This window comes from Gastrolobium bilobum, unplaced genomic scaffold (assembly GCF_033153095.1).
Source record: "Gastrolobium bilobum isolate Gb01-03AN ecotype WA unplaced genomic scaffold, APGP_CSIRO_Gbil_v1 utg6129, whole genome shotgun sequence".
Taxonomy (NCBI): domain Eukaryota; kingdom Viridiplantae; phylum Streptophyta; class Magnoliopsida; order Fabales; family Fabaceae; genus Gastrolobium; species Gastrolobium bilobum.
This window is the reverse complement of record NW_026895895.1, coordinates 636,364-659,749: the sequence shown is the minus strand read 5'-3', so window position 1 is coordinate 659,749 and position 23,386 is coordinate 636,364. Positions and strand designations below refer to the sequence as shown.

General features: G+C 36.2%; 4 protein-coding genes across 4 annotated transcripts; 3 read left to right on the top strand and 1 right to left on the bottom strand.

Annotated features, from left to right (window-relative positions):
* Window positions 1-72: 72 nt before the first annotated feature.
* LOC133296672 (protein VAPYRIN-like) lies at window positions 73-1,842 on the bottom strand. The gene is made up of 2 exons (XM_061495713.1): window positions 1,000-1,842; window positions 73-576 (listed from the first exon to the last, which is right to left on the bottom strand). Exons 1-2 carry the CDS (start codon window positions 1,669-1,671, stop codon window positions 151-153), a joined length of 1,098 nt encoding a protein of 365 aa, XP_061351697.1. The 5' UTR covers window positions 1,672-1,842; the 3' UTR covers window positions 73-150.
* Window positions 1,843-2,195: 353 nt separating this feature from the next.
* LOC133296671 (sister chromatid cohesion 1 protein 1) lies at window positions 2,196-8,468 on the top strand. Its single transcript, XM_061495712.1, has 21 exons — window positions 2,196-2,248; window positions 2,539-2,607; window positions 2,721-2,779; window positions 2,889-2,933; window positions 3,078-3,097; window positions 3,190-3,266; window positions 3,463-3,583; window positions 3,987-4,065; window positions 4,148-4,226; window positions 4,467-4,579; window positions 5,986-6,059; window positions 6,141-6,293; window positions 6,588-6,753; window positions 6,887-6,966; window positions 7,058-7,229; window positions 7,336-7,411; window positions 7,550-7,668; window positions 7,774-7,855; window positions 7,949-8,061; window positions 8,168-8,255; window positions 8,361-8,468. Exons 1-20 carry the CDS (start codon window positions 2,196-2,198, stop codon window positions 8,248-8,250), a joined length of 1,833 nt encoding a protein of 610 aa, XP_061351696.1. The 3' UTR covers window positions 8,251-8,255; window positions 8,361-8,468.
* A 4,051-nt stretch (window positions 8,469-12,519) lies between these two features.
* LOC133296734 (uncharacterized protein At3g28850-like) lies at window positions 12,520-13,415 on the top strand. Its single transcript, XM_061495786.1, has one exon. It carries the CDS (start codon window positions 12,558-12,560, stop codon window positions 13,299-13,301), a length of 744 nt encoding a protein of 247 aa, XP_061351770.1. The 5' UTR covers window positions 12,520-12,557; the 3' UTR covers window positions 13,302-13,415.
* A 5,378-nt stretch (window positions 13,416-18,793) lies between these two features.
* On the top strand, window positions 18,794-22,913 carry LOC133296680 (probable inactive receptor-like protein kinase At3g56050). Its single transcript, XM_061495726.1, has 9 exons — window positions 18,794-18,943; window positions 19,040-19,178; window positions 19,453-19,524; window positions 19,631-19,774; window positions 19,868-19,999; window positions 20,495-20,847; window positions 21,117-21,307; window positions 21,409-21,541; window positions 22,127-22,913. The coding sequence occupies exons 1-9, from the start codon at window positions 18,829-18,831 to the stop codon at window positions 22,723-22,725; spliced, it is 1,878 nt and encodes a 625-aa protein (XP_061351710.1). The 5' UTR covers window positions 18,794-18,828; the 3' UTR covers window positions 22,726-22,913.
* Window positions 22,914-23,386: the final 473 nt, after the last annotated feature.

Here is a 23,386-nt window from a genome sequence, read left to right as displayed (position 1 = left end):
TAAAAATTTTATTCAAAAGAATCGAAAAAATAATAAGAAAATTATTTATATGAATTATACATACACCATAAATAGCATTAACCACTGCATCATCGTCATCATTTATATCTCATTCTAAATTTGATTTCCATGGTTGATAACAATACCTTTTTAAGCTAAAATCACAGGAAAAGAGGACAACGCTCCCTTGCTAATAAGCAACTGACAAATATCATCATATCCCCAAACTCGAGCCATGTACAAAGGGGTGGCACCCCTCTTGTTCATAGCATTAAGGTTCACACCCTTGTCGATTAAAACTCGAGCGGTCTCTAAATGGCCACCCTCCACCGCCATATGCAAGGGCACATGACCTTCCTCGTCCTGACATTCCAAGTCCAACCCTGCTTCACTAAGCATTAACACCACATCCTTGTGCCCTTTAACAGCTGCAGCATGAAGTGCTGTCAAACCATATTGATCACGATAGTTAACACTCGCACCTCCCTGCAACAGTGACTCGAGTTGCCTCACGTCTCCATGCCTCGCAGCCTCTAGTACTGCTTCTCCTTGCTCCACAACCCCTACAGCCTCTTTCTGAACATAAGAAATCTCATTAAACATCACAAAAAAATAAAAAATAAAAAAATACACTAGTTTCTAACGGAGCAATGCGTTCAACTTTAATTAAAATGAAATACATTGATAACATGTACCCAAAAAAAAAATAGATTGGTAACTAGTTTCCAATTGGAATACATTGATAATTTTATTTTTTTCTTTAAAGAAAGGCACTATTAGTGGTCATGTTGTATTGAATTTTTTTTTTTTTAATGAAAATTCTATGAGACTTTAGCCAAGCAAAAAATTAAAATAAAATGACACTACCAGAATTATAGGGTTCGCTGTATTCAATTGAAAGAAAAATATTTGGTTATAAAGTGCAGAAAACTTGAGGCTACTCGCATATAACGGTCCCTGAATACGACAAGAATTGATGGTAGCAAGGGAAGCACTCACGTGGGCTACGTCGTCAGTAGCAATGTTTCCATCTGCCACGTGTACCTCATCAGAGCCCTTCAAATTATCGGATCCGACGGACTCCTGAATTCTCAACCCGGCTTCAAGCAGCAGGTGAACCATGTCGTCTGGGTTGACCAACTCGGTCGCGACTCGGAGGAGCGAGTTAGCTTCTGTGTGGGACAAATCAGTGAGGACCGAACGCTGTCGTTTAATCAAGTTCCTGACAGCATCTAAATCTCCACGAGTGACGGCGTCGCGCAGAAGGAGAGGACCCACAAAGGCGACCTTGAGTTTGAGGTCTTGAGTGGAGAAGCCGTAAGGGCGAGAGGCGAACCATGAATTGAGGGAATCGGAGTTGGTGGAAGCGGAGGAGTTGGTGACGAACTCGGCGGTTTTGATGAGAAAACGGTCGGAGGGGGAGCGAGGATAAGAGCGTGGGAGATGGGTCTGTGGTTTGAGGATGACTTGGAAAGTGGCTAAGGACAGTGGGGGAATGAGTCCGCTCGGCGGTTTAACCAGGAACTTGTTGGGTGAGGAGGTTTGGATCTTGAAGGCCACTGGTGTGGTTGGGCTCAGTGACCTGAGCCCCACCGTGGCTCGGCATTTGCAGTTCAATGCGAACTCTATCCGAACCTCTGCAGGTTCGCACACTTCCACTAGCCTCTCCATCTACCAACCCTCTCTCACCTCTAAATCTTCTCTGTGCTTTCAGGATTGGTTAGGTAGTTATTTGGTATAGATGAGAAAAAAAAAAAAATGGGAGTCAAGTCAGACTGGACTGGAATTTCCTAACGCTGAACCACGTGACGACCCAAGTCGTTCAATATGTGGGCCCCATTAAAACCACCAAAATTCCACCCCACCCCACCCCAGTGAGGTTCAACTTTAACCGTTTAAGAGTACACGTGGATTAGGCATGCTATGCTTCATTCCCATGCTATGCTATGCACTCTCGGGTAGCTCTCTGTTTACTACATAACAATAAGATTCTTCCCTCTCACCGCGCGCTTTTGTTGCTTGCTGCATTGCATGTTGCATTTGGCCGGTATAATAGAATAGAAATAGATTAGAAAGTGGTGAGTTTTGCAAGGCTCTCACACGCTTTTCTCTTTGCCTTTTTGAATTTATCATTAACTGAGTGTTTGCTGATTGCTAGTTATATATACATAGTTGTATCTCTCCGTGACCGGAAGATGTTTTACTCTCACCAGCTTCTTGCTCGAAAGGCTCCACTCGGCCAAATATGGTACTCAGATTCCCATCCGGTTCTTGTTTTTGTTTTGCAGCTCATTTAACTCTGATCGTAATGACACTCTGTTTTCCGTGGAATGTGGAATTTCAACTGTGAATGTGATGAACTAATGATTCTGAAGAAAATAAATCGTTGTTTAATTTACGAACGCTCTTTTAATTTCATTTTCTTTCTCCACCGAACCTTATCGGTGATTCTGGATTTCAATTTCTTTCAACTACGACGTTTTTTCTAAAATGAGAAATAAGAATCGTGATTGCTTTCTCTCTCGGTACTTGATGAAGGATGGCCGCGACTATGCACGCGAAATTAAACCGAAGAAAGCTAGACAAGCTTAATATAATTAAGATCTGGTAACGATTGCTTCCTTATATGCATATTCTTCTTCTTTTTGTAGTGGAGAGTTATATCATATCATATCAAACCGAACTCGTTATATGCTACTGTCTCTTTTGCTTGTTTACAGCGAAGAGATTTTGAACCCATCGATTCCTATGGCTCTTAGACTTTCTGGAATTCTCATGGGTACACTCTCTCTCTTTGATTCCCCGTAATCTGCAATTTCTCTTTCCATTTCAATTAATAGGTATGATATCTCTGTGCCTCTGTTTAATGGTTGTTGCGCTTTTATCAGGAGGAGTGGTGATTGTTTATGAGAGAAAAGTGAAGCTCCTTTATGGTAATTTTTTGAATCCTTGTTTTCATGATTAATAAAACATTAAAACGATAAAAGCTCCCTTTCTGCGCACAACATTTTGGAAGAGCATTTCTGAATTCTCCTGTTTTATTTTTAAATTTTTTAATTCTACCTTTTATTTCGCAGACGACGTTACCCGTTTCCTGGTATAAAGTTCAACTTCTCTATATTTCCTCTGGTATATGTTTACCATTCGTCTCCTTTGTTCTCTACATTGCTTTCATCTCGATTGCGTAAGGTTGAGATAAATGAAGCCTGGAAGGTAAAGACTGCTCCAGATCCTACCGTGCTCCCCAAAGGAAAATCTCAAGCCAAGTTAGTCACATTTGCTCTAAATCATCATCATTCTCCATTTTAACTTGTTATCAGTTATGGATAATATATGTTGCTTTTAACTACATGGCACAAATTAAGTAACGGCAGAATAGGAAGTTCCTCATGCAATTATTTATTTATTTATTTAATTTCACTCTGCTGTGTATTAACATTTTTTTTTTTTTTTTTTTGACAGGAAAGAGGCTGTTACTCTGGCAGTGAACGAAGAGATAAATGTGGGAGGTATTGAAAAGTCCCTTCAGTTTTCCAACACAGCCACCAGTATGGGGTTCCAACATACCGCCTATTTTACTATGGTCTGTAACAGGTCTCACTGCATTGTACCCAAAATGGATATAGCATTTAAATCATGTTGAACCAGTGTTATCAAGCAAATTATGTCATGTTGAGAATATTTATAGAAGCTTGTTCTATATAGAAACGGAAGGGGGGAAAAATGAATCAATAAATTAATCTAGAAACAACTTTTGTTCATGATCAAAACGGTTAATTGCATTGATCTTGCACAGAAACTACGGTGTTTCATCATTTACTAGTTACCTAACCATGGCTCATATTAATTACCCTGTCTTGCAAGGGAGGGGGTTAGAGTATTTTGGGTCTAATCCCAATTAGGTAAAGAAGTTTCTCCCAAACCGAAAATTGTGAAAAACCTTGCGGACAATGTTGAGCTTATCTAAGCTTTTCTATTTGTTGCAGCGACTTGATAATGTGGATGAACCCTACATTAGTAATGGAGCAAGAGGGGGGGAAGATCCATCCGAATTTCTCCATCAAGGTTTTCATCCTTGAATCTGCTAAAAATATTACATATGTGAAGTCTGTGCAAGTGTCCCTTTGCTGACTTTTATCATTCTCAGCTGACGCGGAGAATATTACCTTGTTTGAACGTTTTGAATCATTCCAGGCTACTGCGGATCCGTACAATCGCTTTGAGAGGTTTTTTACTTCAATCATCCTTATTTTGTAAACGTGTGTTCTTCTTTCTCGGAGCATTTCATTTAGTCATTTTAATTTGAAACTTTTGTACTATGTATGTCAGAATTGAGATGCACTTATAAATATTTCCGTTTTCTCATAGATCAACTATGAATCCTGGTAGTTCATTCTTGAATCTTGAGTATGTGATTTATTATGATCACCTTATTTATGCGTTTCTCTTTGTGAATGCTGTGGCAGGTTTGATATCGAAGGAGATGAGGAAACACAGGTAAACGTAACTTCAGGAGATTACGCTCAAATTCCAACCACGCTCATACCCTCCCCACCTCATCAAGACGACCCGGCAAGAGGTGAGTAGTATAACAATCACTTAACTGCTTGTAAATACAGATTTTAAATAATGCAATTTTTTTTTTTTTTTACCATTTTGTCATTTAAATTATTGGTAGATTGGAAAATATGGAACACGTGTTTCCTTCCACCTTAATTTCATTTATTTTTCTTTCCCCCACATTTTCCATATTGTGTATCCTACCCATGTCGGTGTGCTTATGCCAATACTGGGATTTTGGTGAAAGGGTGTACTATATAATGAAACTTCCTTCAATATCAGCAAGTATAAATTCTTTGCCATCCATCACCAAGAATTTTTATCCACATTGCTGATTTTGTTATGCTGTCTCTTCCTTCCATTTGTTCTGTCTGACTCTATGAAATGGTTAAGTGATATGCTTGGCAATTAAAAGATTAGTTTGCTTTGATCTTTTATATGTTTAAACTCATGCATTGCCTTAAATGAATCAAATTGATAGAATACCAACCCGTTTAAACCTTCTTTTTGTCTCAACCCATTCAAGCCGCGGATTGAATAAGGTTCGCCATCTTAACAACCCTATCCAAAGATTTGATATTTATTGAATGTTACTTACAAGTTTTGTTTGTGAGATTGTAAAACATTTTTTAAGCCTAAGATGTTATGCAATTTTAAAGTAAATACAGCGGGTCTTTATAGCATAAGGATTGTAATAGGAGAGTATACTTAAGTTATATGCATAGCATATACTACTTGTGCATCCCCACGTTTCGCTCTACCTTTCATGGCAGAGGGGAGGATTTTTTCTTGAAATGACACTGGAAGGTTAACCAATCTAACTATTTTTTAGCTGGTGGTGTGTCAGTAAAAGTTTAGTTTGGTATCTTGCGTTGTGGCTCTTAAAATGCCATCGTTGCTTAAGACCTAAATTATTATTATTAGTATACAGTGATTATGAGACTGCATTTCAGCTATGTTGTCTTTTACTGTGAAAATAATTTCATGTATAAATTTCCCCCCTAGATCAAGCGAATAAAAGTACTGTAGAAATCAAGATTTCACATATTACTTGCTGCTATTGAAGGTGATTAATTTTTTTTACTAAACGTACTGAACTACTGATCCTGTTCAGCACCCCAACAGGGACTTATAGACCAGGTTTCTTTCCCTGTTCTTTTTGTCAGAGGATGCCCTTTCTAGATGAACTAAGACACTCTAATTTTAAGATGCATGCCCATGGAACATAGCGAGTGCACTTTGTTTTCTAGCCATGCATACAGTTATTTTCTGTCACTAATATTCTGAATTAGATTCTTTCCTTGCATTGTTGATCATTAAATTTCTCACATTTATTACTTATAATAACTAAACAATATCAACACAAAAAAGAAAAAAGTAAAGAAAAGAAAGAGAACTGCTTGCTGACATATAACTATTCTGCAGCTGATATAACTATAGACCAACATCCAGGACACCCCGTCATTAGTCAATCTGATGAAGGCATGAAAGCTAGACAGGTACCATAATTTTTAGCATTTCAATGACCATCATGATGCTGAGATAAGAAAAGGACCAACCTTAGAAGTGCAATGCAACAGGAACACAGAAGGCGAGGCCCAACTAAAAGGAAAAAAGGACAACCAGTGGCAACTGCAATGGATTATGAGCAAACCATAATTCCTGTTCATATATACCAACAGTGGCTTCAAAATGCTTCTGATATTGTCTCACGAAGAGGAAGAAAGAGAAAGGTTTTCAATTGATATCCACTATGCATCTAGAATTCCATGTATTTTGAATGAGATGTATATGCATATACATGGTATCAACCAGACACTGAAGAGACAGATCAAGGAATGCATAGTGCATCTTTAGTTGTTTTTCAGTTAAAGCATCTAAAAGATTTTTTTTGAACCAGATATTTTTAAAGGAAAGGTGAGTGGAGAGTTTAATATCATAAAGATTAGAAGAAGAAGGGGAAGCTAATCGAATTAAGTTTCCAGTTATATACCTGCACAATATAATACTGCTTCTCTCTGTTGCAGCGAACTGATATCATGTCTTCAACAAAGATAGCTACCCTCATGAAACTGCCACCCGTCGTGCTAATTGGTGATTTATTTACAAGTGAAAATAAAGATATATATTATCCGGCACCCATTCTTGAATTATGGATTAAGAGCACTCAACCACCCCATGATTCCCCCTCAGGTCAGTGTAAAGTTTCTCTCTTTTTGGGAAAAGGGGGGACTTCAAAATGGCGTAAGTTGTTATTGAGAAACTACTCCACTTTATATGAAAAAGGTTAAGCTGAAGGTAAAAAACAAAACACTTTTTTATGCAGAAAGGGCTTCAACACACCATCCTCCGGAACCATCATTTTCATCACCTCCGGGAGTACGCAATGAGGATTTCACGGGATTTGTTAAGTTTCATACATCAATCTTTTGGTTTGTTTTTCCATATTTTTGGAGGATAATGTAACTTATTTCTGATAAAATGTCCAAATGCGAAGCCTTTTGAAGATTTTGACGTTGGGCTAGACAACCAGTTATTGGCAGCTTCAATAGAGAAGCGGCGTAATAATAATCAACATAATGAAATTTTCATGGATGAGCTGAGGGCTAACCTTGACTACGGTTTGAGAGCGCCAGATGGTACTCCGCAGATCTCATCAGGGAAATCTGGTATATTTCATTATTGGATCTTCCATTTCTCTAAATTAATGATTGAAGTGTATGCCTATGATTGAAAGAAAATGCGAGATAATTGTTCATTCACATGAAATTCTAGGAGACAGCATACTTTCCTTTCCCAGATCAGTATCTGAAGATGGACCTGCCTCGCATTCGGAATTTGATACAGGAAGGTAGTATGATTCAGTTAAATGACAAACATAAACTGTGTAAACTGCTCATTGTAATTTCAAATTTCAAGGAATAGAGATAAGAGTTTTGGTCTTGTCGAAAAGATTTGGGGTTGACTGATACTTCAGATCTATTAACAGATTCACAAAGAAAAGGCATTCCTCATCTGGAAACAGCAGTGGAGGCCTTGAGCCAGTAGCTGAGAATGCAAATTTCAAGTTAGCTAGGCTGTCTGAAATTGGTCCCACACCTGATCAAGGTATATTACTTGTTAAAGCTTCTCTAATATTGGAAAAAACCTAGCTGTAGTGGTATAATCTTTATCCACTTAGCACATATGTCAGCCTCGTATGTTTCTTTTCAGAACTACTTGTGGAAACAGGACCCACGCAAACACAAGTGAACATCAATCATCCTGATGACAAGATCACTGATTCTATCCAAGCGTATGAATCTCTTTTGAGAAATATATTAATCTCCATTATAATGGCAATTTTCAGTTATAATAGCGCATATTTCTTGGATTTGAATGTGAGCAGGCAGATGAAAGCACATTTCAACACGCCTGGAGTTCCTCAAGTTGAATCTCTCGATATCCTAGCTGCTGGAATGACCCGGAAATCAGCAGCGCTGCTTTTCTATCAAACTTGTGGTATTTATTCATACTCCTCCAATTCACCTTTTACATTAATATTTTAATTATTAATAAACAGATCAGCACATCCCAAGTTACAACATCGTAACTCTATCGTGCGTAGTTCTCGCTTCCCGCGATGCCCTGAGAGTTGAGCAGAAGGTGTCCTATGGGGAGATTCTCATCTCTAGAGGATCAAAAATGTGATGAAGGTTTGGTTTGTTCCTCGATTATGCTTGTTTCTTCTAACTTTCTTCTTCTCCTTTGAAGTCTTAAACTTAAGGAACATTACTAATGTAGCTTGTTTTGTTTAACAGCAAGTGGTATTGATGTTTAATTTAGGCAACGAGAGCATTCCTCCATATGCAATCATTAGTTACCACCTATCCTTTCAAAATATTCGTAACTTTTTGTCTGGATTATCCAAATAGCTATTGCTATGATTAAAGATATTAGTAGTTTTTTTTTCCCTTCCCAGACAATTTGGAATATTGTTATATGTAATGAAATTTGATGAGATTATTAAGTTCCTCCGTCGCTGTCCCTACCTTTTTCCAAATTTCCACATTATTAAACTTACAACATATCCATACATTATTATGAAAGGGCAAGAGAAAGTAAATTAGCCGCAAAGGAAAGATCAAGGCTGATTCAACAAAACAACAATTTTGTCTGTATTGTCTAAATAAACCCTTGGTATATGTCTATGCTTTGACTGTCTAAGGTTCGTGTGCGATTGTCACTGATGATGCAAACAAGATTGGGTGGCATCGGTTTATCCACACGTTACTTTTCCTGTGGGAAAATGGAGGGAATATTTTGTGTAATTTTAGTATTTCTGCACCTCGCAGTATATATAGGTCCTAGATCACAATGACGAGAATCAATAGTACTTTTCTCCGCCACGAGATAGAGATATTCTACTGGGATTGGAATTCAAGAACGTATGAGCATCAAAATCAACGAAGTCAAGAAAGTATGATAAGTCAAACGCTATGATATAACCTACTGTTATTATTTTATTAATGAGAAAGTGGACAAATTGAGCCTATTGAGTTGACTAATTTAATGTAGCTTTTTAAACTTTTTATCGATGAATGCAAATTACTGAAATAATATAATGAGACGTATAGGAGGATTATTAAAATAATATTGTGTTCGAGTGGCACAAGGAGAGATTCAACGTCGGTGACGTAGTTTGTGGATCAAGACGCAAATGGAAGATAGAATAGTGCAAGTAATATATGTGTGGGGATATTTAAGTATGATGAGTCTCTCTCATTAGTTGGTAACGGGTTAAACAAAGAGTATATAAGTGAAATGATCCATAAATTCAATGCCTTAAGGTTTTGAGTTGAGATGTGGTGTCGAATTCACTTAATGTACTTGGAGTAACTTGGCTCATTGGGGGTGGTCCCTCGCCACGGGCTTTCCATGAACTCGCCTGTTAGTGATATCAGAGCCGAGTTGGGCACAAGCTAGCCTGTTGATTGGCTAGGATAGGGTTTCACACTTGAGGGAGAGATTGTTGAGATATACAAGTGTGATGAGTCCCACATTCGTTGGTAATGAGCTAAATGAAGAGTATATAAGTGAAAAGACCCATAAACCCAATGCCTTAAGGTTTTGGTTGAGATGTGGTGTAGGATCTACTTGGTGTACTTAGAGTAACTTGGTTCATTGGTGGTGGTTTTTCGCCACGGGCTTTCCCTGGACCCGCCTGACAGTATGCTCCTCCCCATGTGTGACTTGTACTACTTACATCATGTGCTGAGCGTGTCAAGCGACATTTTAACTTGAACGACCCACACTGCACTATTCTAGTAAATTATTTCACAAAAGCATTAATCCAGTAATTTTTTTTTTGAAATTTGCTTTAAATGGATCAAAACATTGCCCTATATATATTGTTATTAGAGGATCCTTATAAAACTCGACCTGATTATCGACTCGATTAGGACACTAAATCACTAGGTCACCAGTTCAACACGAATATATGCCAATTTCAAATTTGAGCCATGATTTATTACAAATCTACAACGTTGTAATCTATGGGCTTAAAACGTAATACCCAAATCATTACTAGACTTTTATAATAAATCATGCAAACAAATAAGTCTTTAATGATTTATGGGCTTCAAACATAAAGCACACAGCTTATAAATCATTAAACTGGTCACAACCAAAAGAAAAAAAAGAAGGCCAAATGCCTCTTTATTTTTCATATCCTCTTTCCTAACCCTAAAATTTTTCGTTGACCGCAACCTCCTCCTCACACAAAGGAGAAAATCAACCAATCAAACCCAACCTCCACAAATTGGTCATGCAAAGAAGAGAACCAACTTGTCTACAATCTAGCTCGATTTGCTGTCATTATGGGGTTTGAGTTTACCCACTACTTCTTAAGCAACCTTTATCCGTGTTCGCACCAAATCGATCAACAAACTTCTAGATCTACACCCCAGTGCCTAGATCCACCATCCACTACCTAGATCCGCCACTCGCAAGCCATTGGTGCTATCTGCCATGAAATCCAGTGTAGTTTATCATAAGGCTGAAGTTGCATAAGAAAGATGGACCCAGATCTATAAAAAAAATTTTCAAAATTGTATAATGCATTCAATTTTTTTTCAAACCGGTAAGTCATCGGATTTCATGAAAATCGACTTAGTCATACGGGTTCATACCAATTTACACCCATTTCAGATCATGTCCGATCCATTGAGCAATTCAAACTAATTGCCTAAATAGTTCATCGATTTACGGGTTGAACCAGCTGGTTCGAGCCCAATTTTTATAACATTGATTTTACATCTTATTTGATATAATTAAATGATTTGTTTTTTCTAAAATTACTTTAGATAACCTTATCTCACTGAAACGACATGGACGGAAATTATGGTGTTTTTATAATTTTAATTTATTTCAGGTTAATAATAGTCTTTATAATTTTAATTTTTTTATTTTTTAACCCCAAAACGACGTCGTTTCAATGAACATTAGACAAAATTATCTAAAATAACATTAGATACTTTTTTCCCATAATTAAATTATGAGAAATGATTTGAAATAATTATCAACTTTATTTGTAATTCTAAATTTCCATCTCTCGTCACTATATCTCTGTTGATCTGTTTATATGATAGCGAAAATTCATTTCCTATTATTATACATCAATAATATCTGTCTAGTTGCATGCACGAGTATCTATTGATCTGTTTATATGATAGCAAAAATTCATTTCCTATTATTATACATCAATAATATCTGTCTAGTTGCATGCACGAGTATTAATTAAAGGATTTCATTACTGTAATTTTTAAAGAATAATGTATAGGTAATAAATATACGTTAACATTTATTAATAATTCTAAAAATTATTATTTAAATTACACTCTATGCTTTAAAATATATTGGTTTTAAACTAAAGGCACAAGTGTTTAACGTCTCAAAATATCTGTTGAGATATTTAAGTACGATGAGTCTCATATTAGTTGATAACGAGTTAAATTAAGTGGAAGAAGAATCCAATGACTTAAGTTTTGGATTGAGATATGATACCAGACTCAATTGATGTATTTAATCCACTTAGTCCATTAATAATGATGTCTCGCCAGAGACTCCTGTAAACCACAATACCAAACAAAACCTGTGTGGCTGCGCTATTTACATTTGCACTTTGAAAATATATAGTTATTATAATAATTGTATGTATTTATTCATATATTCTGCAAGTCATTTAACAATATTTTAAAAATTTAATAATTTTTTGACCCATTCAAGTTCTGAAGATATACTGCAACTAACATTTCTACATCTGAAAGGACAATTCTAATAATAATCCATCACTGCAATTTTTTTTTTTTGTAATCTCATTCCTCCATTTCAGATTTGTTAAGCCACTAAAGAAGTTATCAATATTAAAAATTCATTATTATAAATTAAATATAAGATATTTATCTTTAATTTTTTTACTCATCTTAAACATTATTTTGTTTTCACATACATAAAACTCCAATTTATTAAATAGATAAATATATAACAAAAAATTAGTGAAATACGAAAAGAAAATATTTTCTTATAGCAAAGAGAGGGTATGTTATGAATGTTATGACTAAAAAGTCTAAGTAAGGGCAACTGTCAACCCTAGTCTCCCCTTGAGTTCTGTTCCCCCTTATGTCCGCCATTATAATCGAGATTTAGCGACTTATTATTAGCCTTCACTTCATGATGTGAAACCAATATTAAAAAATCATGCATTTTAAAAACGCACATGCCTCCAATAGGTAGGGTTATGAGTTTTTCCATTTATAAAAGAGAAAGTGCATGTGCGTTTTTCCAATTATAAAAGAGAAAGAGGGATAATGAATGACACTTGACCTTAATAACCCCTTTTTTCCATTTATAACCTCAAACCCCTTTCTCTCTATTTATTTTCTTACTATACTCTTTCCTCTTTCCTCTAACACTACTAGCCTTTACCAAAGCCTCCTTTTCTTTTTCCCTAATAGCTCATGTGGCCACCGTGGCTGAGTTCACCTAGCCGGTTCCGCAACACGCCACCACCGTCACCATCGCCGTCGCATTCTCGAGCCCGCTCCTTAAGCTTCTCCTGCTCTTCTTTCAAAGACATTCAGAGCCTCCTTCAGGACAAACCCGAACCCGAACCCGCCTCCCTCAAATCTCCTTCCCTCTTCCGTCGCGTTCGGATCTCCACCGCCGTCCTCCGCGCCTTGGGTGGCTCCCGCGTCTCCGTACAACCGCCTCACGCCGCCGCATTGCCGCCGGGCCTCGACCAGGGCGTCGTCGTCTACTACACCAGCCTCCGCGTGGTTCGCCGGACCTTCGACGACTGCAGAACCGTCCGATCGATCCTCCGAGGGTTCCGTGTCGCCGTCGACGAGCGAGATGTGTCCATGGACGACCGGTTCCGCGACGAGCTGCAAGGGATCCTCGGTCGCCGGAACGTGACGCTGCCAAGGGTGTTCGTCGGCGGCACTTACGTCGGCGGTGCCGACGATGTTAGGCAGCTCCACGAGAGCGGCGAACTGCAGCAGCTGATTGAGCGGTTGCCGAAGTCGAATCAGAACGGTTGCGAATACTGTGGAGGGTTTAGATTCGTGGTGTGTGACGAGTGTAATGGAAGTCATAAGGTGTTCACGGAGAAGAGCGGGTTCAGGAGCTGTTCCTCTTGCAACTCCAACGGCTTGATCAGATGCCCTGCATGTTTCTTTGTGGTCCCGCGTCACACCAGATAGTTACTCTCTCAGTTAGTTACAGCTCACAAACCACTCAGCGAACAAGGAAAAAAGAATAAGGGATACATTAATCATTTTTGTTGATAAATAAAATAAGTTTAATATGTTATATAGTCTGGTCTGGAGAATCTTCTAGTTTGTATATGCATATTATTATATATAATAATATGATATTAGGAGCCAGCTTTGATTTGTTATCATGGCTCTTCAACATTAGTGATTCACATGAAGCAAGCCATATACTTACGCCACACTACTCCTACGATATTTGTGGGAGGTTCCATGAGCAAGGAACAGGTGATGCCAAATTTGCTCCCAATGATCAATTCTGTTTTGCATAATAATTGCTCCCAAAGGTGTTTGCTACGCCGAATTTTGAAGAATTTTTGGGAAACTGAATTTTTTTAAATTTTAAAATTTTGCATATTATCGTAGACTGAATGCAAAAATTATATTTTTAAAAATTGAGATTTTCGGACAAATAAAAGTTTCTCCTGTACCAAACGTCACTAACGTCACATTAGGTGGTGGGAACCACGCTCATTGGGCTTTGTTTAGAATCTGGCCCAATTCTGTATTTTCTTGCTTTTTTGGAGCACGAATTTGTTCACCTGGCCCAGTTTTATATAAACAACGACATTTCTAATTGATTCTCATGTCGCCCACGTTTGTAGTTTGTACATGACCCCAGCTTGTTTGGCAGTTTTTATTTAGCTATCAGTGAATGGGTTATGTTTATCTCATTTTACATGAGATAAACATCTCTCCTACACACACAAAAAGAGGTTGGGTCCCACCACTTTTTTTTTCTCTCTCCTCTTACATGTGAGTCCCACTTATACTTTTGTTTCTATAACATAAGATAATTCTTTTCCTATAACATAAGAAAAATATATCCCTTAGTGAATACGAGATAAATTAGAAGAGAATTGATAAATGTTTGTTTAAATCGATTTCTCAAAGTACACAAAGTAATTGTATAGTTAGAAAACCGAAATTCTTGGCATTTTCTTTTATTTTCTATTCTGAATTATAACCAATACGCCAAACATGAAAATGAAAAATTTAATTTAATTGAAGCTTTACATTTCCTATTCTGCCCTCACTGAGCTTTGGTTTACCAAGAGGCCGACTTTTAGAAAAAAGTAACTTTTTATGTCTTCTTTATTTTAAATTAAAAGTGTTTTTCACAAAAGTGAAAGTTATTTATATTTTTATAAAAATATTTGACTTTTGACTTCTGCTTCTTTAGAAGTTAAAATTTTTAACTCATAAAAAATAGTAAATTTTTGATTTTTTTTGAGACTTGTGCTTTTTTAAAAGCAGATATCCAAACAAATTTAAAGTGAAAAGTATTTTTTTCTTAAAAAAAAAGTAATTTTTGGAGAGAAAAAAAAGTCATTCGAACGAGCCTAATTCAATGTGCTTAGCCGTGAATTTAAACAACAGAAAATGAGGCAATCGTGTAACTTGTGATATAAATAAGCTCAGTGCAACTAAATTTGTTGATACTTAGGCCCATTAACGTATTAAACTTCTGCTTGGGCGTTGATATGATAAAATATAGCAAAACAATGTATTTGCACCAGCTATATGTTACATTTTATTTTATTTTTTCCTTTCATTTTCAGTCTTACCTAACACACTTGAGTATGGTATTAGAAAGGTAAAATTTACCAAGTATTCGGACATATAGAAGTGTAGATACATCTCGCGTCTTCATTTGTCTCTCCAGATTCTCTACCGAAAATAACCTAGATATAATTTATAAGCATCCTAGGAATAACTAAATAATTGCGTATTCACTGGCCGTACTAATAATAAGTTTGATTTTCACATTCTGAATTCGTTCGTGTGAGTTGATTATTCTGCTCTCTGATTTATTTCAAAAAAACTAAAAGTAACGTATGAGGTTTGGTGATTTGGAAAAAAGTTTTTATTTTTCTTAAGAATAAGTGTGAGTGGAAAGATTATGTCTCATGTTAACAAATGAAGAAAAAAAAATTAGACCATATAAAGGAAGAAACTTTATTGTCTTAGGGGGAGTTTGGTAGGATGGAAAAAAAAATTTGTCTAGGAGAGTGGAATGAGGAAAATAAGTTAGCCATGTTGGTAGAACTAAAATAAAAAAATGGATTTCCCACCCGAGGGGTAGACTAAGTTGAACAGTGATGGTGCCTGCAAATGGGACACGAGAAACATGGGCTGTGGAGGTGTCATTAGAGATGGGACGGGTACTTGGATTGCTGGCTTCTCGAGGAATCTGGGGAAAGGAAACTCCCTCACTGCTGAGCTTTGGGGAGCTCTTACGGGGCTTGATTTAGCTTGGAGGAAGGGTCTTAAATTTGTGATTTTAGAGGGGGACTCTTCTACCATGATTCATCTCCTGACTAAAGGCTGCGAGCCCTACAAGCCGTGTTACAATCTGGTTTCAAGAATTCGGAATCTTATTAACAGATCCTAGAATGTGATCATTTCCCATTCTATGAGAGAAAGTATTGAGGTTGCAGATTGGATGGCCAACAGTTCCTTGTCCCAAGGCTGGGACACTATGATTTTCGAAACTCCTCCTCAGGAATGCGCTCTGTTAGTGCTGAACGATTCAATGAGATTTGTCACTATGTAATTGTTTTTTATTTCCTTCTATTTCAAAAAAAAATAAAAAATAAAAAAATGGATAGCAACATTTTTTTACCGAGCAGGATGTTTCGTACATGATAGCTCCACGAAATTTTTCCATCCAAGGTATGGTAAAAAAAGTTGATGCCAGCAAGGGAATGTAAACTCAGCTTTCACTTTACCAAAATATCCTCCAACCACAATGTATGAAACACTTGTTTAGCTGTTCCTCGTCTTTCTCTTCACGGTTTGCCTTGCAGATGTTCAAAAGCTCTAATTTTTTTATGAAAATCAATTCATTTTGTCTTCGATTGGTTATTGTTGACCTGTTTTCTCACCTTACAGTGTTGACGAGGACGCACAACAGAGGCACATTCCATCTTCAAAGGATACTTCTTTGCAGGTACGAAATCTTTCTTCGAGTTCCTATTTAATCTCTATACGTGCTCCATTGTTGTGGTTTGGTGTGGTTTTGTTTTTTTAATCTCGTTGTGTTGCTTCCTTCTGTGTGAGAGAACCCACAACAATGGTAGCAGACAAACAAACGAAAAAAAGAGAGGGGAGGCGGACAAAGCTGAGGTGACGTTTTATTTAGTGGTGAATTTCAATTTTCAAACTAGGGGTAATTTTATAACTCTGGTTAACTTTCCCATCAATATTTTACAATCATCCAAATATAACATTAGTAAAATTCATTCAATTTTTTCGAAAAAATTTTAGCCTACCAAATACTTTTTTTTAACTTATCCGGCAAAAAAATTCTTTCCACCATATTCTGAGCAAATTTGTTTTCCTGGTTAAAAAAATTTCTCCTATACCAAACGCCCCCTTAAAGTTTCGAAACAAAGAGTAACTTTTAACCTACTATTTTATGCTTTTTACTCACACATGAAAAAAGGGTATGATTGTATCCAAAAAAAAAAAAAAAAGGTGTGATAAAAAAATTATTTTAGCTATTTGCACATGAAAAAGGATATGATACAAAGATGGCTATGATAAAAAATTAAGGTATCCAACAAAAAGTATAAATACTATTAATAACTAAGAAGATTAGACAACATGAGATGATTTATTCATCATTGAAAATCCTAAGTGGTTCTGTAAGAATAGTAGTGGAAAAGTAATAAAACAAGATTTAATGGGAGTAAAAATTACATTGACTTTTCTATTAACAGTAAAGGGGATATACCGATTATTTTTCATATTCCAGTCTCCAAATGACTTTTTTAAATCATTCTTTTTCATATTTATGGGAAAATCACTTCTCCTGTGAAAGGAAGGAGAAGAGACTTCTTCTGCCGCCGGTGCTTGAAAATTATACCTTGCTTTTATTCTTTTTTCTATTTTAAAAAAATGTGGCCTCCACTTTTGGTTCTCTCAGCTGCAATCTTGTCAATTCTCTTGTGAAAGAAGAAATGTAAAGCCCTATATTTATTTTACCTATTTTTTTTTATATTTTATTTACTTTAATTATTATATATATTTTTCTCTTATTTATTTTTTATTTGGGTTCATCAAACCCGAGATTTCATTTAATTTTGGGGGGTTAAATGTGATATTAATAATGATAAATATTAATTGTATTTTACCCTCTAAATTAATCTTTCTGTTTTTCTTTCTTTGTGAAAAAGATTCTTTTTATCTAATTCTTTAGAAAATCAAATTCTTTAGAAAATCAACAAAGTATTAATCAATTATTGTGATTTTATATTTAATACTAATAAACAAGAGACAATATTAATAAAATATTTTTTAAATTTTTAATAAAAAAATCAATCAAATGGATTTATTTTCTTTATACTTAAAATTATTTAATAACTTTATATTTTTTAACAGCAACCAGACAAATAAAAATAAATGAAAGAAGGTCTACCCAAAAAAACAAAAAACAAAAAACAAAAAACAAAAAAGAGAATGAAAGAAGTTTTGGAGGGAAAGTCTGAAGTCTGAACTCAAAGTCATATCCACTAAATTGATGATATCATAGTGGGGTGGGGTCTTTTACCAAGTCTACGAGAGAGACAGACAAAGACACGATGTTTATATATTCTCACTGTATAGCAAAGTCAAGTGACCACCGGAGCATAATATTCACCAAAACTCACCATCTCATTCTCATATCGTGTCATCTACAAACACAAGCTTTCATTCATTACACATTGCTATCATTTTCCCTTCGTCATCCACATCTCAGCCATAACTGCCGTTTTATTAACAGTCTTGTTATTTGTTAACAGTCTTCTCGTAGACTTGTTATTTAATTAATTTAGCTACTTAAATATTTACTGTTAAGTAATTTTTTTTTTGGAGATAATTTTTTTTTTATAATTCTAATTTATTTTAGGATTATATTAGTGTTTGTTTTCAATCTCAAAATAATGTTGTTTTGTGTTTTATTTTCTGTGAATGGAGAAACATTAAACTTTTAAATATATATTATTTTTTAAAATTAGGAATATTTTACAATTGTGTAAATCATACTAACAATTTTGGTCGTTAATTTTATTCATATCTAACAGCTAAAATTTATTAAATATGTGAGCTTTAGATATAAATAAATCAATGATCAAGATTTATTGTGAGACTTCTTATTTTTATGCTGGTGTAAAATTAATCTACTTCTATTTTTCATAATTAATTATTTTAAAATTGAATCTTTCAACATAAATTCTACAAAAGTTTAAAAGAAATGAACCGTTAAGTCTGTTTGTTTTACCTTAAAATCACATTTGCGGTCATAAAGTTTGTTTGTACAAACTAAAGTATTTTTTTTTTTTTTTTTTTCATTTCGCTTGAAGTTTGTTTCGTTGGGATTAAGCTCTATTCAAAGTTCGTTTCTCGGAAAAAAAAAAAGATTTGGGTTGTGCATTTTTTTTTTTCCCGAGTTTCACGTTGATAAACAAGAAGAATGAGCAAGAACAGGAAGCTCCATCGGCCAAGGGATCTTTGTGGAGCTTTGCGTTTTGTGGCGGTGTGCTTGTTGTTTCAGAACTTGGGTTTGTGCAGTTCTTTAAATGAAGAAGGTAGTGGAATTTTGAGTACATTGAATCTTGTGTTCTCCTAGGATTTGTTGTGGGTGTATACCTGGGAAGATGCTTAGAAATGATTTCTCTGTGCAGGTAACGCTCTTTTGAAGTTGAAGCAGAGAATAACGAGTGACCCTTTTGGTGCTTTGTCAAATTGGATTGATGATGAAGCTGCTTCTGACCCATGCAATTGGTTCGGAGTTGAGTGCTCGGATGGAAGAGTTGTGGTCTTGTAAGTGATGATTCTGTTATCTGTTTCTCAGAAACTGAATATATGTAACCAATTCTGTGTTCTACGTAATAGTGTTTTATTATAGTATCCCTGCAATTGAAATTTACCTTGACCTTGGTATTGACTCGAGTGATCAACTCGTGAGACAGTGGCAATTATCATTACAGTTTTTGAACATTAGCCTCTAATTCTAATATATTAAATCAAATCACTAGTGTTCATATTGTTGATCTTGAGATGTTTTTAATCAAGGGAAATTATTCCTCCTGCCCAGGAATTTGAAAGATCTCTGCCTTGGAGGAACTTTGGCACCTGAGCTTGTGAATCTTATTCACATAAAGTCTATGTAAGTAATTGTTTGTTGCTTGGTTTCATTGTCTATTCGCAGTTCCTTCCTTAATGATTTATATTTTCGCCTTCATTCTAATAACATCACCATGAGTATGCTGCAGTATTTTGCGGAACAACTCTTTCTCTGGGACCATCCCTGAAGGAATTGTAGATTTGAAAGAATTGGAGATTTTGGATTTGGGATACAACAATTTCAGTGGACATCTACCTGCTGCTCTTGGCAGTATTATCTCACTAGCAATCCTGTAGGATGATACTCTTAGGACAGTTCAATTTTCTCTTCTTTTTTTTTTTGGTATACAAAAAAAATTTATGTACTCAGTTTCTTCTTGTTACAGTTTGCTGGACAACAATGAGTTTCTTGTTGGTTTCTCTCCCGAAATCAATGAACTGAAGATGATTTCTGAATGTCAAGTAGATGAAAACCAGCTAACTAATGCAGCTAAGATGCCAGGATGTACTGGAACATGGTATGTTACTAATCAATTGAAAGGTGGTCTTCTCTGGAATTATATCTCACGAATAGTCTTTCACGTATTTCTTATGCACTTGTTTTTGTTGAGATATACAGTGATACATTGGTTGAAGGGCAACTAAGTGGAGTTTATAAGGTCTTGGACACTCTCACCCTTTGAGCTAGCTTTTGGGGTGGTGACCTCAAGGTTCTTAACATGGTATCAGAGCTTGAGGTTCGATCCTCACCGCCCCCCACTTTAACGTGGAAGCACAAAAAAGTTAAACCAAAGATTGGGCCTGTTGCATAATCCACGCTTCAAGCCAAGAGGGCTCTTGCGTGAGAGGGCGTGTTGAGATATATAGTCTCACATCTCCCACCCTTTGAGCTAGCTTTTGGGGTGGTATATCCCAAGGTTCTTTAACAGCTTTCTCTATTATAAGTTGTGCCCATTTTATGCTATTTTAAAGTAATCTTTGTTTTTTAAAAATTAACTTTCTCTTTTTTTAAGGCATGTTGGTCAAAACAAAGGAACTCGGAGCCTGCTGCAAAATTATAATCTTGATTTTCAAGACCATCGTTATCACGAGGCTAATCCACATCTCCATAGCCCTTCTCCTTCAGCTTCCCCTAGTCAAAATACTTTTGATTCTCTTCCTACCCTGTCACCAGACTCTGAAGCACCATCTAAAAGCTCCTCATCAAAGAATGATCAAGTCCCTATTTTGGCCGGAGTTATAGGTGGTGCTGTATTTCTTCTTATTTCATTCATTGGCATATATCTTTGTAAAACCAACAAGGTAGCTATTGACATACCATGGGCCACAGGAATAAGTGGACAGCTTCAGAAGGCGTTTGTGACTGGTAAATCTAAGCATTTATTTTCCTCTAAATTAGTCAGTAAAACAATGGCTCAAACCAACAGTTAACTTACACTTGCATACTGATACTGACTCCATACTCATAAAACATGACAAGGAATAGTAACTTGTTTAACTTAATTTCATTGGGTCCTTAGTCATCTAATTGATCTATCTTGAATGACTGCACTCCTGTGTCTATGAGTTATATTCCTAATGTTCATATGCATGTTTTTGCCTTTGTACATGCATGACAGAGTTTCACATTCTCAGGGATGCCGAAGCTAAAGAGATCAGAGCTTGAAGCTGCATGTGAAGATTTTAGTAATGTAATTCGTACTTCACCCATTGGTACAATGTACAAAGGGACTTTGTCTAGTGGCATTGAAATAGCTGTAGCTTCAGTTTCGGTTACATCATCCAAGAATTGGTCAAAGACTTTAGAAGCTCAATTTTGTAAGAAGGTATCGATTATCATTACCAAAAATAATCAACAAAATTATTTGTAGGTTTGCAATTTAAGCATTTTAATTGTAACTAACTTTTAAAGCAATTATGGTTTCAGATAGATACATTATCAAAAGTGAACCACAAGAATTTTGTCAATCTTATTGGATATTGTGAAGAAAACGAGCCTTTCACCAGAATGTTGGTTTTCGAATATGCCCCAAACGGAACACTGTTTGAGCATTTACACAGTGAGTACCTATCATTTTGGAGTAATTATTACATTGAAAAGTGTCTTTTAGCAATTGTATAACCCCGTGGGTGAAGCACACCCTAGCTTTGCCGTTGGGTCATGTGGGCGCGGTAAAAAACGACACCCTTTAAAATTGTTGCTGTTTTCCTAGCCCACCCCACCATCTTGACCCATTGGGTTGGACCCATTATTGAGGAAAATATAGCTTGCTTGAAAGGCTCTTCAATTAGAATTTGAATTATATTTGCATGAGAAGTTGTCATTACGATATATTTGAAATGTAACCAAAATTAGCTTCCTTGAACAAGCTCTCCAATTAGGATTTGAATTATATTTGCAGTAAAACTATAGTAAAATACCACGTTTCACTTTAAAGAACACAATTTTGTATTCTTTAAATGGATAAATATTTTTTCCATGCAATATATTAAAAACTATATGCTTGTTCTCTTTCTTCTATGTCAGTCTCCTTTTCTCTTTCCGAAGCAAGAATCGTTGCTTTTCAAGGATTTTTTTTTTTTTCATCCCTTTTGTGTTTAAGTTGGGAAATGGCTGATGTATTTGATCTTGTTGGGAATTCCAGTAAAAGAAGCTGAACACTTGGACTGGGGAACAAGACTTAGAATTGCAATGGGAATGGCTCACTGCCTGCAACATATGCACAAGTTGGACCCTCCTATGGCCCTTATCAACCTGAATTCTTCAGCTGTCCACCTGACTGATGACTATGCTGCCAAAATCTCGGATTTGAGTTGCCCGAAAGAAATAGCTTCAGCTGAGACAAAAGCTGAGGGTAGAGAACACATTGACATGCCATTAGCAAGTCCACAAAGTAATGTTTACAACTTTGGTGTTTTATTATTTGAAATCGTTACTGGTAGGCTCCCTTATTCAGTGGATAATGGGTCACTTGAAAACTGGGCATCGCACTATTTACAAGGGGACCAGCCCCTCAAAGAAATGGTGGATCCAATTCTAGCATATTACCAAGAAGATCAGCTGGAACAAGTGGCTGAATTGATTAAATCTTGTGTCCATCCTGATTCAGAGCAGAGACCAACAATGAAAGAAGCCAGTGTGAGATTGAGAGAAATAACAAAGATAACACCTGAATTAGCAGTTCCTAAACTTTCTCCACTTTGGTGGGCAGAGGTTGAGATTTCTTCTGCAGAAGTACGCTGAAATCAGTAAATCAGATTCCAAATGTATGATTTTCATCCTTTTTCCTTCGGTGAAGGCACAAAAAATTTCTCACTTCTTGTATGTATTGTGTCCGGTCACAAATCGATCACATGTATATGAAGGAGACAAAAAATGTGAAGTTTTTTTGGGTGCTTCGATTAATTGTAGTTTATGGAATTGCTCCAAGAAAACAGCTTTCATATATCAGTTATTTTCAAGTCAGGTCCTATGGTTGATCGAGATATTTCCAACTCTTCTCGCATCCCCTCTATTTCAAGGTTCTTTACGTGATATCAGAGTCTTGTGGAGTTTCTTAGTACAGGTAGGCTGGGCATGTTGCATTGTACACTCTTCAGACCCAATGGGCTCTTGTGTGAGGGGACGTATTGAGATATATAGTCCTACATTGGTTGTATATGCAACTAATGTGACCTTTATAAGACTTTGGACACTCTCACTTTTTGAGCTAGCTTTTGGAGTGGTCACCTCGAGATTCTTTAACACCCTCCAAATTTGCATCTTTCATTAGACCACAATTTGTGTGGACCAACACATAGCTCAATAATCATAGTCGTGCTCACGTTCATTGATCAAAACTATTAAAGTATTAACAACTGTGAGAGCCTTTCTTCTGCATTTGTTGAAGGCTTTGTTTTGAAAA